The 14,534-nt window shown below is 33.2% G+C and overlaps 3 protein-coding genes across 9 annotated transcripts; 2 read left to right on the forward strand and 1 right to left on the reverse strand.

Moving 5' to 3' along the window:
• Positions 1-541: 541 nt before the first annotated feature.
• LOC105638384 (carotenoid 9,10(9',10')-cleavage dioxygenase 1) lies at positions 542-3,650 on the reverse strand. The gene is made up of 11 exons (XM_012222175.4): positions 3,540-3,650; positions 3,213-3,456; positions 2,565-2,824; positions 2,287-2,466; positions 2,101-2,179; positions 1,947-2,028; positions 1,777-1,839; positions 1,553-1,691; positions 1,117-1,470; positions 760-918; positions 542-661 (listed from the first exon to the last, which is right to left on the reverse strand). The coding sequence occupies exons 1-11, from the start codon at positions 3,648-3,650 to the stop codon at positions 542-544; spliced, it is 1,791 nt and encodes a 596-aa protein (XP_012077565.2).
• A 2,085-nt stretch (positions 3,651-5,735) lies between these two features.
• Positions 5,736-10,152, forward strand: LOC105638196 (putative glycosyltransferase At3g07620). Of its 6 annotated transcripts, XM_012221965.4 has the most exons (6): positions 5,746-6,148; positions 7,049-7,783; positions 8,006-8,199; positions 8,295-8,425; positions 8,572-8,920; positions 9,288-10,152. In XM_012221965.4, exons 2-6 carry the CDS (start codon positions 7,111-7,113, stop codon positions 9,945-9,947), a joined length of 2,007 nt encoding a protein of 668 aa, XP_012077355.1. In that variant the 5' UTR covers positions 5,746-6,148; positions 7,049-7,110; the 3' UTR covers positions 9,948-10,152. The 6 variants fall into 6 exon arrangements, with proteins under 6 accessions (XP_020536375.1, XP_012077355.1, XP_020536374.1 ...); XM_020680716.3 differs by having other exon boundaries at positions 5,736-5,868; positions 7,049-8,199; XM_020680715.3 differs by having other exon boundaries at positions 7,015-8,199.
• A 159-nt stretch (positions 10,153-10,311) lies between these two features.
• On the forward strand, positions 10,312-13,700 carry LOC105638197 (putative glycosyltransferase At5g03795). Of its 2 annotated transcripts, none has more exons than XM_089724659.1 (6): positions 10,312-10,571; positions 10,706-10,882; positions 10,977-11,739; positions 11,835-11,965; positions 12,269-12,617; positions 12,915-13,700. In XM_089724659.1, the coding sequence occupies exons 3-6, from the start codon at positions 11,029-11,031 to the stop codon at positions 13,578-13,580; spliced, it is 1,857 nt and encodes a 618-aa protein (XP_089580785.1). In that variant the 5' UTR covers positions 10,312-10,571; positions 10,706-10,882; positions 10,977-11,028; the 3' UTR covers positions 13,581-13,700. The 2 variants fall into 2 exon arrangements, with proteins under 2 accessions (XP_089580785.1, XP_089580784.1); XM_089724658.1 differs by having other exon boundaries at positions 10,313-10,571; positions 10,706-10,888.
• Positions 13,701-14,534: the final 834 nt, after the last annotated feature.

Raw genomic sequence — 14,534 nt, forward strand, 5'->3', positions numbered from 1 at the left:
GGAGTTTAAAAGATGAGAGAGAGACCTTTAACTTCCAATGGAAGAGTTTAAGTAAAAGATGAAAGATCAGATAATAGAGATCACTATTTATATATTCATTTAACATATAGATAGTTAGAACAAAATAACAAATTAAGATTTTTAAAATCATAACAAAATAAGATTTTCAAAATCATAAATAATTTATAATAAATAGTTTGTAAAATTGTAAAACTGAAAAAAATAAAAGAAATACATTAAAAATGTAGAAAATTTGTAAAAAAAAAACACTAATGCTGAAAAAGTAGAATGCAACGTCAGCATTTTTAAGATGTTTTTTTTGTTTCAGAATTATATATATATATTAGGGAGAAAAATTAAATTTAGAAAAATTAAGAAGCAACTGCATCTAAATTATAAGGTAGATTTAGCTAATTAATAAAGATTGAAGCATTTAGTGAAGATTTTGTAATATAATTAATCAATATCATTCTTTCATGTTTGGCCGCACATTGTGCTTATTGTTCTAAGAAAATTTTTACAACTTTGTGGAGGGGATCCATCAAGTTTTCCAATATGGCAATGGCATGAAAGCTCCATGAAACCCATATGGGACTCTACAAGGCAATGTGATTTTAGCAACTGGTTCATTTCTGAACTTCTTCGTGTCAATTATATAAGCCTGCAAAAAGGGTAAAGAAAGGAAAATAATAAATACATTATTAGTATCTATATATATATGGAAAATACAAAAAGACACAAATGAAAATATTGACTCACTTGAGAAATGTTAGTATCTTCATTATGAACAAAAGTGATGATCCAACCATCATCTTCTTCAACACTTCCATTTTTAGGAACAAAAGCAGCTCCACTGCAGAATGTGTTTCTCTCAAATTTATGGTATTCCACCTTTATCAGCTCAACTAATTCGTCTCTCTACCTCACAACATCAAAATTAAATCAGCATTTTAATATATATATATATATATATATATATTGACTAAATCTTGCTCGGCTAGTCAACCCACTAAGGGGTAAAAGTGAACTACTAACAAAGGTTGGTAGCATTTTATATGCACAAAAATATATTAATTAAAGTTAATAATTGTCAAACTGCACTAATTAAGGATCTACCTCTTGAAGGTATAGCTTAGCAAGACCTCCATATTTCGCTATGCCTGAGGTAGAGCTGGCTTCAGAATCAACAATCTGAGTGTAGCCATAATTATTCTTAAGACCAGTAAAATCTCCATTAATCATTGGAAAATCCATGGAAAATTCAGTTCCTGATAGGTATCTTTCCTTAACTTGTCCAGTTTCCAAGTTTAATCTCCATTCATAGCAACGAGTGAATAACAATCCATCTTCAGGATTTTTATAATCTGATTCTATATGCTTAAATCTTCTTGAAAACCACTCAGACTTATTTAAGCCCATTTCAGGTCCTGGTATGACTGAGTCAAGAGCCTTACACCCCAACACTACAACCTGTTCAATTCCCATGTTTATTTATTGTCATAAAAACAAATTAATTAAGAAATATTAGAATTAAATTACAAAAACTAATTACCTCATTTTCACCCTCAAAACAATTGAGGATGTGAAATGTGCAATTTGGTTTCACTGCAAACCACTGGATTGATTCTGCATCTCCGTATCGAGGCATTATCCCAATTCTTGCATAATCTTCCTTGTTATACTGAATTAATCTACAAGAATTTTTTTTTTTTTTTTAAAAATGATTTCTAATTCTATTTTAAATTATACAAAAATGGAAGTTACATATGAACTCACGGTCCGCCTCGAAGGAGCCTGTATATGTCTATTGTTAATGGAAAATCCATTATCACATTGAACCTGCAAATACAATTTCAATATAAAATTTCATCTTCAAAATTATGTGATTGATTACATGTTTAAAATCTAATCAAAGGGTAATTCACCAAAAAGAATGCATAAATCACCTTTGTGTGACCCCTATGTCATGACAAAGAGTGCATCTATTGAATTTAAGATCAACTTTATGAATGAGTTTATTTCCATCAGCTGAAAATTGGAAATTCATGCATTAGAAAAAGGAAATGTTATCTTAATCTAATTAGAAATTAATACACACACCAGAGATTATTCCCAATTCCATGAAAGGTTTTGTTGCATTCACACCAATTATAACCAGCTCCCCAATACCTGGAGCTCTCTGCAAAATAAAAATAAGACAATTTAAAACGGTAATTTCCACCAATAACAAAAGATCAGTTAACTTTAATTTGTTCAATTTATGGTAATTGAATGACCGTTAATTACCTTTGAATGGCTCGTAAAAGGTCGATTCCAGCAGCCATTAACGTCCCAGTTGCCTAATGTATTGAGTGTAAAGATGTCAATTTCCTGAGGAATGTGATTCTCTGCAATTGAGTAGAATTTTCCTCCATGCTCAAAAACATTGGTGTTGCTAAGATACTTGTTAACATTTCCATATCGCATCTGAAAATATATTAGACAATAATAAAAATATTAATTACTTTTTTCTTATTATTTGAAATAAATTCTGAAAATCCATTTTGATCAATATTGGTCCAAACCTGATTTAGCAAGAAAGCTGAGAGTACTGCAGAAGAATTCCCTTCTATTGCAGGAAGAAAAGATGGCTTGTTTCTTTGTTTTTCGAGCTTCAATGTTTCAGTTTCTACATGTCTGTTATTATAAACAATAGTCCAGCTTCCATCGCTAGCTTTATTAAAATACAGAACATGAACCATTCCTTCTCCTTCTATCCAAGTGTGGCTTGATCTTCCAAATATAGAAATTGTAGATTTTAGTCCTCCAAAAAGGGGATTTGGTCCTGCAATTCCATAATATATATAAATTTTTAACAGATTAAATCAACCCATTACATGTACTATTTTTTTTTAAAGAAACATTTATCCAAGTGTGGTTTGATTTTTTTTTCTTTGTCCTTTTATTTGACATCTACGTAGACTAAGATTACAATGAAACATTTTGTCCAGTTGCTTTCATGGGTTTCAATAACGTTAACGTATATATGAACCGTTGGTCTTTTCACCATTTCCATCACTTTGAGTTTAAGTTTTGCTTTTTGGAACTATCTGATTCTGACCAGAACTGTGTCCTTATGAACTAGTCCAATCGCCAACGACAGTGACTAACTATTAACGACTCTGTAAGTAAGAAAGCATAGTATAGGACATACAAAGACAAAAGTAATATACCATTTCTTATGTAAACTCCTTGTGAAAAATCATCTGGAATCTTCCCATCAATGTTGGTTACAACGACAGCCTCCTGCAATTCATCAACTGGAGCAAAGTTTTCCTGAGAGGGGAGCAGAGGTTGGTCAACAAACTCGAACACTGAATCAACAAAAGCTTCCAATAGTTTTAAAGAAGTGTTCTTTATGATTTTGGAGACATGATCAATTTGCAGGGGAAGAAGCTGTAACTTTCTTGAAAATGGCTGCAAGTTCAAGATTGAGATTGATCAAAATTATTCAAATACATACTTATATAAACTTACTCAAAGAATATCAAGATAATTGCCTTGAGAGTAGAGGTGGTTTTGAACTGATAAAATTTGTCTTGGACGGAAGGCTTTTGTACATTGCTGCATTTCACTTGAATCGCCAAATGTAATGAAGAAGAACCCATCATCTCTTTCTTGCCTGCTGCTAGCTAACTTCATTTCTTCACAATTATAAATACTACAACATCGACTAAAGAAAATAATTCATGTGACGTTCACACCATTTCTATAATTTTTTTTCCATGAATTGAACTCGCTGTTAACTTATATTAATTGTTAGAACAAAGAAAACAAGGGGTCAGGGTATATTTGTCCTTTTATACCCTGTTAAATGGAATGAAAGTGCAATATTACAGCTTATTAGAAGAGCATCTTCAGCCTTCAAAATGCCTCCATGCCATTTCTTGGCGTGATTTGAAATTGGATATAATTATTCATAGCTTTCATTTTTTAATATGACATGTTTAAGAATCTTAATCCTATAATAATCAGCTGTGGTGACTGTAGGGATTACTGTATGTACGTGTTTATATATTTATTTACACATTTGTATGTTATACTTAGAAAATTGTTAAGTCAAATTTGAACAGCCCAATCCTTACTCAGATCTCCATTGACTAAACAAGAACTATAATTTAATTAATTTTCTAAGTATGTTATACTTAGAAAATTGTTATGTCACATTTGTGGTTACCTAACTTCTTTTTTAGAATCACTATAATTTAATTAATCAAGTTTATTGAAAGAATCAGTAGAAATTACTTTTTCTACATAATTTTAATTGTTATGACACAATTTATGACCATAAAAGAATTTAGAACATGCTTAGTTTAGTTGTTTGTAGTAATTGATAATGGTTAGCCGTTGAATATTTAATTGCTTGGCAAATAGTTATTGTTTAAATGTAATTAAAATGATCGTTAAATATATAATTATTTATATATGTTATTAATTATTTTGATAAGATTGACACAGTCTAAATATAATATAAATACAAATTAAGCACTGCTAGTTAATAAATGGACTTTAGCAAATGAATTTTGGGATATAGGACTACATATTTATATACCTGAGAAAGGGAGGAGTGGCTGATCAACAAATTGGAATTCAGAATCCAATTTAATTATTATTATTATTGAGAACACCTAATTTCACCCCTTTAAATTTCAAAAATTATAGAATTGTACCAATGGAATAGTAATAGTTTCAAGTGTGCTACACACACGTTGTGAAATTAGGAAAAGCATGTGAAGACTGTTACGAAGCGGACGGTGACGGCATCACGGGCCCCACACGCTTAAATTGAAAAGGCGTAATTACAAAAATCATTAATCACGTCACGTAAACAGAACATCATTAATAAATCATTGAAAATGACTCCAAATCTCGCCGCCTGACTATTCCCAAAAAAGCCCCACATCTGGCGCCCACAGATTATTCCTGCATTGATTGAGCAAATATTAGCTCTGCTCACTGCTTAGCTCAACCTCAACTCTAGCGCGTACAATTTACATTCCTTGCCAAAGGAAATTTTAAATAGATATATACTTAAAAATAAATTTAAATTAAAAATTTGAATTTCACGTCTAAATATTATATTACCACTTTTAAATACTTAATAATTTTTTCCATTGATTTTTATTATTATGTTATCGCCACAAAAACGCTTTTTTACTTTTTTATTTCATATTTTGCTAAAAAATTAATTTCATATTAGTTGGAAATTTCTATTAAACTAATAAAACTAATGAAAAGAAAAAATTAATTTTTTTATAACTCTAAATTAATGAATATTTTTAAAATTTATATTTAAATGTTGATTATAAATGCAGATTTATACACTCCAATTTTCACAATTTACTTCATTATTATAATTATAAATTTGAGTTAATGCTAATGCATTTTTAATAAAGTAATCACATTTAAAATAATATTTAATTTTTCATTAATTTTAATTTATTCAACTTGCTCGCTTAGTAATGTATGATATCCTCAATTTAACCCAATTTAAATATAAAGAAACTCATATTCTGTTTAGTGAGTGGTAATAAACGGTAATTAAGTTAAATTTTGTTTTATTATTGTTTAAAAAAAAAAAAGTTGGTTCAATCTTTGCTCGGAAGACGTTTGCACAAACGCGCGTGGACCAGTTGAGCACGCAACGAAGTCAAAGATTCAAAAGGTTAATAAAGAGTAATAAGTGTACAAAAACGAATAGCGACCAAAGATTTAACTTCCTTTTTCTTCTTCTTCGAGTGAAATCTTGAGATAAGCAAAGAACCCAAAGAAGAAAACAAGAGAGCTTAAGATAAAAAAAACCATTGCCATCAACAGCGACAACACCAGGTAAACTTCACTTTCAGTTGTTATTACTACTGATTGTATTTTTCCCCGTAGAGCAACAGAGAGAGAGTTTAAAAAAGGAAAAGAAAAAAAAAGAAAGAAGTCCTGTTTGGTGACTGAAGAATAAAATGGAGGAGCGAAATAGCTGAATCTACAACTGTTTAAGTTTTCTCCTAAAACTTGTTGATCAATCAGACTCCAAAGGCAAAATATAGTTTGGGCATTTTACCCGTTACTTTTTCAGAATCCGAACGAAGTTCAATAGATCCTTACCTCTGATATGGTGATTTCCTCTTCTGCATGCATTGTTTGGTTTTAATTTTGGCAATTGGGGTGTCTTGATTGAGAATTTGTTGTGGATTTTTTGTATTTTGTGAATGGGTTGTTTGCTTGTTTTGGAAGGAAAGAGAATCCTACATTGTTTGGTGAAAGTTTTGATTTTGTTTTCTTGTTTGGGTTGGGAATTTGTCTATGTTTGGGTTGGTTTGAATTTAACTAAGAAGCTGTTTGTTTGCGTGCTTTAAATTGGCATTTTGTTATAGGTTACAGGTTTAAGTTGGCATGTTAATGCCTAAAAGATAAGTGCACTTCATTGTGATGCAACTTTTCATTTTAATGCAATTCTGTTGTTAAAAATTTTAAGTAATGTTGGGATGCTTTCATAATTATTTACTCATTGGCATTTATTTCAGAGTTTCTTCCTTTGTGGTTTTGGTTTTGTCAATATGTACTAAAGTTATGTTCAGTAGCAGGAAATTGGGGAAGGGGCTGGTTTGGTAAAGAATTGTTCGCTTTGTAGGAATAGGAAAAATGGCAGGTTCCACATTTTCCATTGGAATCATTTTCTTGGATACATTTTATTTACATAGCTTTTGGTTAACATGTAATTTTTTAATCTCTGCTCAATTTTGATAAAACCTGAGTTGGTTAGGTACTAACTTTCACTGAAAAAATAGAATACTCGGTGATGTGCTGAACAAATGGGATTAACTTTGTTGAACATAATAATTTTCTGCTGCTAATGCAGGTGTGCTTGAAATTTTGTTTATACATCCCATTTGTTGTAATTGTGAACTTGAGAGGAGTTGCTGCACACGCATAAATCTCATGAACATTTAGTAAAAATGACTTCTTTCTGACTTCATCTAGGATTTTTGTTTTTTATTTTTTTTAAATGTGCAAGGAAATCAGGGATGATATATATGATTGGAAGTCAAGAACATCTTCTAATTGACTGGTTTTCCAATGGGTCAAGAATTTCGATACTGGTGTCCAATGGAAACCCGGAGATTGCTATGGCTTGTGGGAGTGATGTTTGTTGTGATAATGATATTCCAACTTTTAGAAGTACCAGCTGGTAATATTCTATCATTTATATCTTCTGTTCATAATGATCAAATAGCAGAAAATGGTAACTTGTTAAGAGATGATGCATTATCAAAATCTGATATGGTCAGTAACATGACTTTATTAAATGATTTGAATTCGACTTATGCTGATGATGTGCATGAGAGAGCTGGCAAATATGGAAAAGAGAAGGATGCTGGTGTAAACTATGACTTTGAATCAGAAGCAAGTGTAGTTTCTAACCACTCTTCAGGAATAGACAGCCACGATAAAGAGTCTTCACTTCACCAGGTGCTACAACCAAATGGAACCCTGAATCCCATCAACAATTTTGGTGAAATATCTGTATCAGATGAAACTGGACACAGATTTTCTAGAGAAAATATGAGTTTGCCATTAGAAAACACCAGAACATCAGATGCAAATAATGACCTTGTATCGGAAGCAAGTATAGGCATGAACCCTGAGATAGACAACCATGATGATGATGATGAGGACAACGATGATGACGAGAACGACTCTTCATTGCAGCCCTCTATACATTCAGCAGTGGATACTGCTAGCAATCCAGGTAATAGTTCAGAACCAGATGAAACTGGGAAGAGTTTTTCTGATGAGAATTCCATTTTCTTATCCGAAAATACTAGAATTTCCAATAGTGGAATTGCATCCATTGTGCCTGTCTTACCACCAGAAAATTCTTCACCCAATGTAACGTTTCCAAGGAGTGAGGAGTCTAGTATTAGAACTCCTGTTGCACATATTGATTCTAACACTTCTTCCTTGGATAAAGATTCAATGTCCAATTCAGACAATCATGGAAAATCAGGCAAACTGCAAAATAATATCGCCAAATTGAATGAAAATTCTCCTGTGACTACCAATTTCGAGTTGAAGAAAATGCCTAAATTGCCAATCTCAGGGGTGATTTCAGTTTCTGAGATGAACAGCTTACTGCTTCAGAGTTGGTCTAGTTCTAGCTTAATGGTATATGTGAAACTTCTACTCTGAGTTATTTCTGAGGATAAGGTTTATATGGCAGCTCATTGAACTTTTCTTTCCATTTTCCAATTTGTTTATAGAGATCAAGAAGGAATTCAGCAGTTGACCAAGAGCTACTACATGCAAAATCACTGATTGAAAATGCTCCCATTGTAGAAAATGATGCTGTACTTTATACTCCTCTTTATTGGAACTTCTCCAAGTTCAAAAGGTAAATTTATTAAGTTCCATTGAAAATCAATTTATCCCTTCTGATATGAATGCAGAGTTTCTTTCTTGTATCTTCTGTACGCAAGAGACTACAGGCTTGACTCTTGTGCTCAAACATAATACAATGTCATGTCACTGAACTGTCAGGAGCTATGAATTAATGGAAAATATGCTGAAAGTTTATATTTATAAGGAAGGAGAAAAGCCAATATTACATCAGCCAGTACTCAAGGGAATATATGCTTCAGAGGGATGGTTCATGAAACATTTGGAAGCTAGCAAAAAATTTGTCACAAAAAAACCAAGGAAAGCCCACCTGTTTTACTTACCTTTTAGTTCTCGAAACTTGGAGTTAGAGTTATATGTTCCTAATTCACATAATCATAAGGGCCTAGTAGAATATTTGAAGAATTATTTGGACATGATCGTGGCAAAATACCCTTTCTGGAACAGAACTGAAGGAATGGACCATTTTCTTGCTGCTTGTCATGACTGGGTATGTACTTGACGATTCCTCTGTTTTCTTTTCCATTTAAAATTAAGTTTTTTTCATTGGGCATTTTCATGAATTCCATCTCATCTTGTAAGGAAACCATACTAATTCCTGTATTGTTTCATTGACATGACCCTGGTTGTTTCTGATTGAGTGCCATTGTCTAAACTATGCTATTTCTTTATGTTACCTTTTATGATTCCTTGTTCTTTGGTTCGACATTATAGAGACTATTAATCCTGGTTGTTGACTTTGTTTCTAAGGATGGATATGTGAGCTGAAAATTCCTTGAAGAACAAATTAAAAGATCTTCATTTTGTGGCATCCTTTAATGTTAAACATCTTTCTGATAAAAGCACAACTTTCTCAGGCCCCATCTGAAACAAGAAAAGTCATGTCAAATTGTATAAGAGCCCTCTGCAATGCTGATGTTAGAGAAGGTTTTGTTTTTGGCAAAGATGTGTCTCTTCCAGAGACAAATGTGCGCATGCCTCAGAATCCTCTTAGAGATCTTGGCGGCAGACCTCCTTCCCAGAGATCAATCCTGGCATTCTTTGCAGGCAGCATGCACGGGTATCTACGGCCAATCCTGTTGAAGCACTGGGCCAATAAAGATCCTGACATGAAAATACTTGGTAGGATGCCTAAGGCCAAAAGGAAAATGAACTATGTTCAGCACATGAAGAGCAGCAAGTATTGTATTTGTGCAAGAGGTTTTGAAGTCAATAGCCCAAGAATTGTGGAGGCCATTATGTATGAGTGTGTTCCAGTGATAATATCAGACAATTATGTGCCTCCATTTTTTGAGGTCTTAAATTGGGAATCTTTTGCTGTTTTCATCCTAGAGAAGGATATTCCAAATTTGAAGAACATACTTCTTTCAATACCCGAGAAAAGGTTTCGACAGATGCAAATGAGGGTCAAAAAGGTCCAACAGCATTTTCTTTGGCATGCTAGGCCTGTCAAGTATGATCTCTTCCATATGATACTTCACTCGGTTTGGTACAACAGAGTAATGCAGCAGAGATAAATAAGAAAGTTTGCAGATTATGGTTATGGACGATTCCAATTGGTTGTGGATATTGAGAAAATTTGTGTACATTAGACATAAATTTGGCAGAAAATAAATATCCTTTGTTGTATATGTTAGGCTATCTTTCTCTTGTAAATGCTTATAGATACAGCTGATTTTTACTTTCTTATACCCATTGAAATAAAGATTTTTGGGTGCAAAATGGCAGACAGCATAAAATAAATAGGACACCTGATCATATTCTGACATGGGCCCTTCCTAGTTAAACTGGATCTTCCTTAAAAAGCATGAGTACATAAAGAAGATGATGGATGTCAAAATTACATAGCGTGAAATGCGCAGTAATCTCCAAATATTTGACCAAGCAATCAAATGAAATATTAATTATAATCCGATCAAATATTCTGTTAATAATATATTTCCAGTTTCAGTTTACTTTCCTGGAGGAACGTAGATCAGATCACAGTTACTTGAACGTGCCAAAGTCAAATCTAATGGACCCACCAAAATAAAGCTGCACATTCCCCATTGAGAGAGCCCATTTTTTATTTTTCTACTGTGAGGTTTCGGACTCCTCTCTCTCTCTCTCTCTCTCTCTCTCGCCCAACTCTTCATATTCATGTAAGTATTAGTATCTTCTTCATTATTTCATCTTTAGCTTCGAAAATGAAAATGCCATTTAAAAGTTTGTAATTTCTTTGTTCGTCTACTCTAACTTAACTAAGGACCTTTGTTATGGCTCTTGTTTTTTGCAGTTTTCATGAAAAGAAATAGAAGTAGAAAACTTACAATTGCTTCTGGAAAAATGGTGCTTATTTGAAGATCTGTTAATGGTACCTTAGGTTTTATTAAGAAACAGTTACCTAGATTTAAATTTTGGGACTTTTGGTTGTTGCTCATCATTTCGTGTTTGGAGATCTCAGTATCAATTTGTAAGGGTAAAATTTATTTTCTCCCAAATTGAGATGTTAAATACCGCTAATGCTAAATTTTCTTATTAATGATGGAGTTTTGTAAATTTCACAGGGTTGAAAGAACTAATTTTTAGTCTCTTCAATGACCACATATTCATTGTCAAATGGATCAAGAATTTCGATTTCTATGTCAAGCACAAGCCAGGAGATTATTTTTTCTGATGGCAACCACCATTGTTTTGGTTATATCAATTCAATACTTTGAATTCCCTTCTAGAAGAGTTCTATCGCTATTTTCTATTGGAAATAGCAGCAGCTTTTTTCCAAATGGATCGCCATCAAATTCTGAAATTCTAGGTAAAGTACTAGTTTCTAATGGTGCAAATTCAACCATTGCAAGTGCACCTCATGAGACAACAAGTAGCAGTCAGGCAACATTTGCCAAGAAAGAAACTGCAGAAGGGAATGGATCCAAGGAGATGGAGGGGAGCGCAAAGAGTAATTATGTATTGGAAAGAAATGAAAGCTCAATTAACACTTTAGGAGTGGCTACTAATGAAACTATGTTAGAGAAAAGTAAAACTTCAGTCAATGGCTCAGAACTAGAGATGGCTATGGCACCCGACATTTCTGTCATGAATCTTACTGAAGTCATTGCTTCAGTATCAGAAAAAAATAGAAGTTCAGATACAACAGCAACGCTTAGCAAAACAGAAAATTCTGGATCATTGCAAAGTAATTATTCTATGTCTGGCAGCAGTTCATACAAATCTAAAGCTTCTGGTAGGAAGAAGTCCAAGAAACCATCCAGAGTAGTATCAATATCGCAGATGCATGATTTGCTGCTGCAGAGTCATGCTTCATCCTATTCATTGGTATGTAAGGACTTTGAATCCGAATTTTGGTTCCGGGAGTATGCTCCATCCCAGATTTTGATTAATTCCCCCCTTCATCCCCAATGTGTTTCTAGAGGCCACAGCATCTCTCGGAGGTTGACCAACAAGTGCTACTTGCAAAATCACAGATTCAGAATGCACCTGGCATAAAGAATGATACTATACTTTATGCTCCTATATATCGCAATGCTTCAATGTTCAAAAGGTATGCTTTCCAAATCACCATTTGGTAAGTACTCCATGGATGGAATAGTTTAAATTTGATAAAGGAGAGAAATTTATTATGAGATAAAATATTCTTCTGTTCATAATACTAGGACCAGTTAGCAATATAAAAGTTAATTTATCTTTTAAACTTCTTGAATGAATTCTTTTGTTTATTTAAGATCATGGTATGCATTGTAAAAGTGTTAGTTTCATGCAAGGACTTTCAGGCACTGTAGTCTAGCACTTCAGATAGAATTGACCAAAACCTTTATAGGAGTTCTGAACCAGGTAATACTTGCAGGAGTTATGAGTTGATGGAAAACATGCTCAAAGTTTACATCTATCAGGATGGAGAAAAACCTATCTTCCATCAGTCAATACTAGAAGGAATATATGCATCAGAAGGATGGTTCATTAAGCTTATGGAAGCTAACGAAAAATTTGTCACCAAAGACCCTAAAGAAGCTCATTTATTTTACATTCCTTTTAGTTCACGGCTTCTCGAATTAACACTCTATGTACGGCATTCGCACAGTCGTTCCAACCTTATTGAATTCATGAAAAGTTATGTCAATATGATAGCAGCAAAATATCCATTTTGGAACAGAACTGCTGGAGCAGATCATTTTGTTGTTTCGTGCCATGATTGGGTATGTTCTTCATCTTGAGGGTTTGTCTCAAATCTCTGAGCTAAATTTGTAATGCAGAGTTCATAATTCACATTAATTTCTCCTTGTTTAAAACAAAACTTGTTGGAACTTTTTGCTTGTTTTGGAAACCATCTATAACTGGTGAACAAACATTTAACCTTATTATTTTTAAGCTAAGATATTCTGAATAGTAAACTAGAACAAATGTTGCTATCAGAACCCTGATTATTTCCATTGTGAAGCACTCTGCAGTAGTTATTTTACTAGAAAATATTCAACAGAACTGCTTTTCCTCAGGCACCAGCTGAAACGAGGGGACGGATGCTTAATTCCGTAAGAGCTCTTTGCAATGCTGATATTGAAGTAGGCTTTAGCATAGGCAAGGATGTGTCTCTTCCAGAAACATACGTACGATCAGCACAAAATCCTCTCAAAAATTTGGAAGGCAACCCTCCATCCCAAAGACCGATCCTAGCTTTCTTTGCCGGCAATGTGCACGGTTATGTCCGGCCGATTCTATTAGAGCATTGGGAAAACAGAGACCCTGATATGAAAATATTTGGTCCAATGCCCCATGTGAAAGGCAACACAAACTACATTCAGTACATGAAAAGCAGCAAGTACTGCATTTGCCCAAGGGGTCATGAAGTCAACAGCCCGCGGATTGTAGAGGCTATATTCTACGAATGTGTTCCGGTTATAATATCTGATAATTATGTGCCTCCCTTTTTTGAAGTGTTGGATTGGGAATCCTTTGCTGTTTTTGTGTTGGAGGAGGATATCCCAAAGTTGAAGACTATATTGCTTTCTATATCAGAGGAAAGGTATGTGGAGATGCATAAGAGAGTGAAAATGGTACAACACCATTTTCTTTGGCATTCTGAACCTGTCAAGTATGATTTATTTCATATGATTCTTCATTCAGTTTGGTACAACAGAGTTTTTCGAATGAGAACTGCTTGATTTTTCTTTTCTTTTCTTCTTTTTTTTTTTTTTTTTTTTGGTTAATGATTTGAATGAGAAAAGTTGCTGCTGTGTTGTACAGCCACCGATATAATGCTGAAATTATAATTTTTTTAGATATTTTTATTTTCTTTTTGCTGCTGCGTAGTAGACAAAGGCTATAAACCTATTAATAACACATTTTATAATAGGAAATATAAAATGTGCATAAGGAACATATACATTTCTTTATTGTATTTGTATTAATAAATAATGCACCTATAATGTTTTGATCATGGTGAAAAAGGAACTTGAATCTCTATAAGTTATGAGAGCACAAATTTAATATCTAAAAAGTGCATTTGCTGGGATTACACCTCTTTTTTATATTAAAAAAATTATAAATAATATCTTTTGAGCATAGATGGTTTACTTATGAGACTGAACTGTATAAACCAAATGTTAATACCATTTAACCACAATATAAAAAATATTAATGAAATTAAATTATTGATTGAGGAGTTAAGAATTTTTATGTGACAAAAAAAATTTAATAAAAAAAAAATCAAAATTTGCTCACCCAATTAGACCAGAGTTTAGGGCAGTCAACGCAAAAGTAAGTTCAACACGCGTCGGAGGTCGATTCTTCGCGTGAAAATGAGTGCCAAAAAACGTATGATAAGAACTGAAGCTAAAAAGGGCATGCCCTCACGATAAGGTTTTAGATCTGCCTTTCTCACCGTCCGATCATCACTTTCTAAAACATCTCATATTGATTATTTTTAGCTGAAAATCCGAAGGCCCAAGGGAGATACTTGCATTTACTGGGCATTGCTTTTACCATTACCTCTCGATCCAAACATGAAATTTTTTGTTAATGACCGTAATTAACCTTCTTTACCGTCTTTTGAAGCTTATCCACGTCATAATCGATGGGGGCATATGTGTAATATTGTCTTAGAAGTACTTCAACAA

This window comes from Jatropha curcas, chromosome 8 (assembly GCF_041381405.1).
Source record: "Jatropha curcas cultivar XTBG-Jc1 chromosome 8, XTBG_Jcur_1.0, whole genome shotgun sequence".
Lineage (NCBI taxonomy): Eukaryota > Viridiplantae > Streptophyta > Magnoliopsida > Malpighiales > Euphorbiaceae > Jatropha > Jatropha curcas.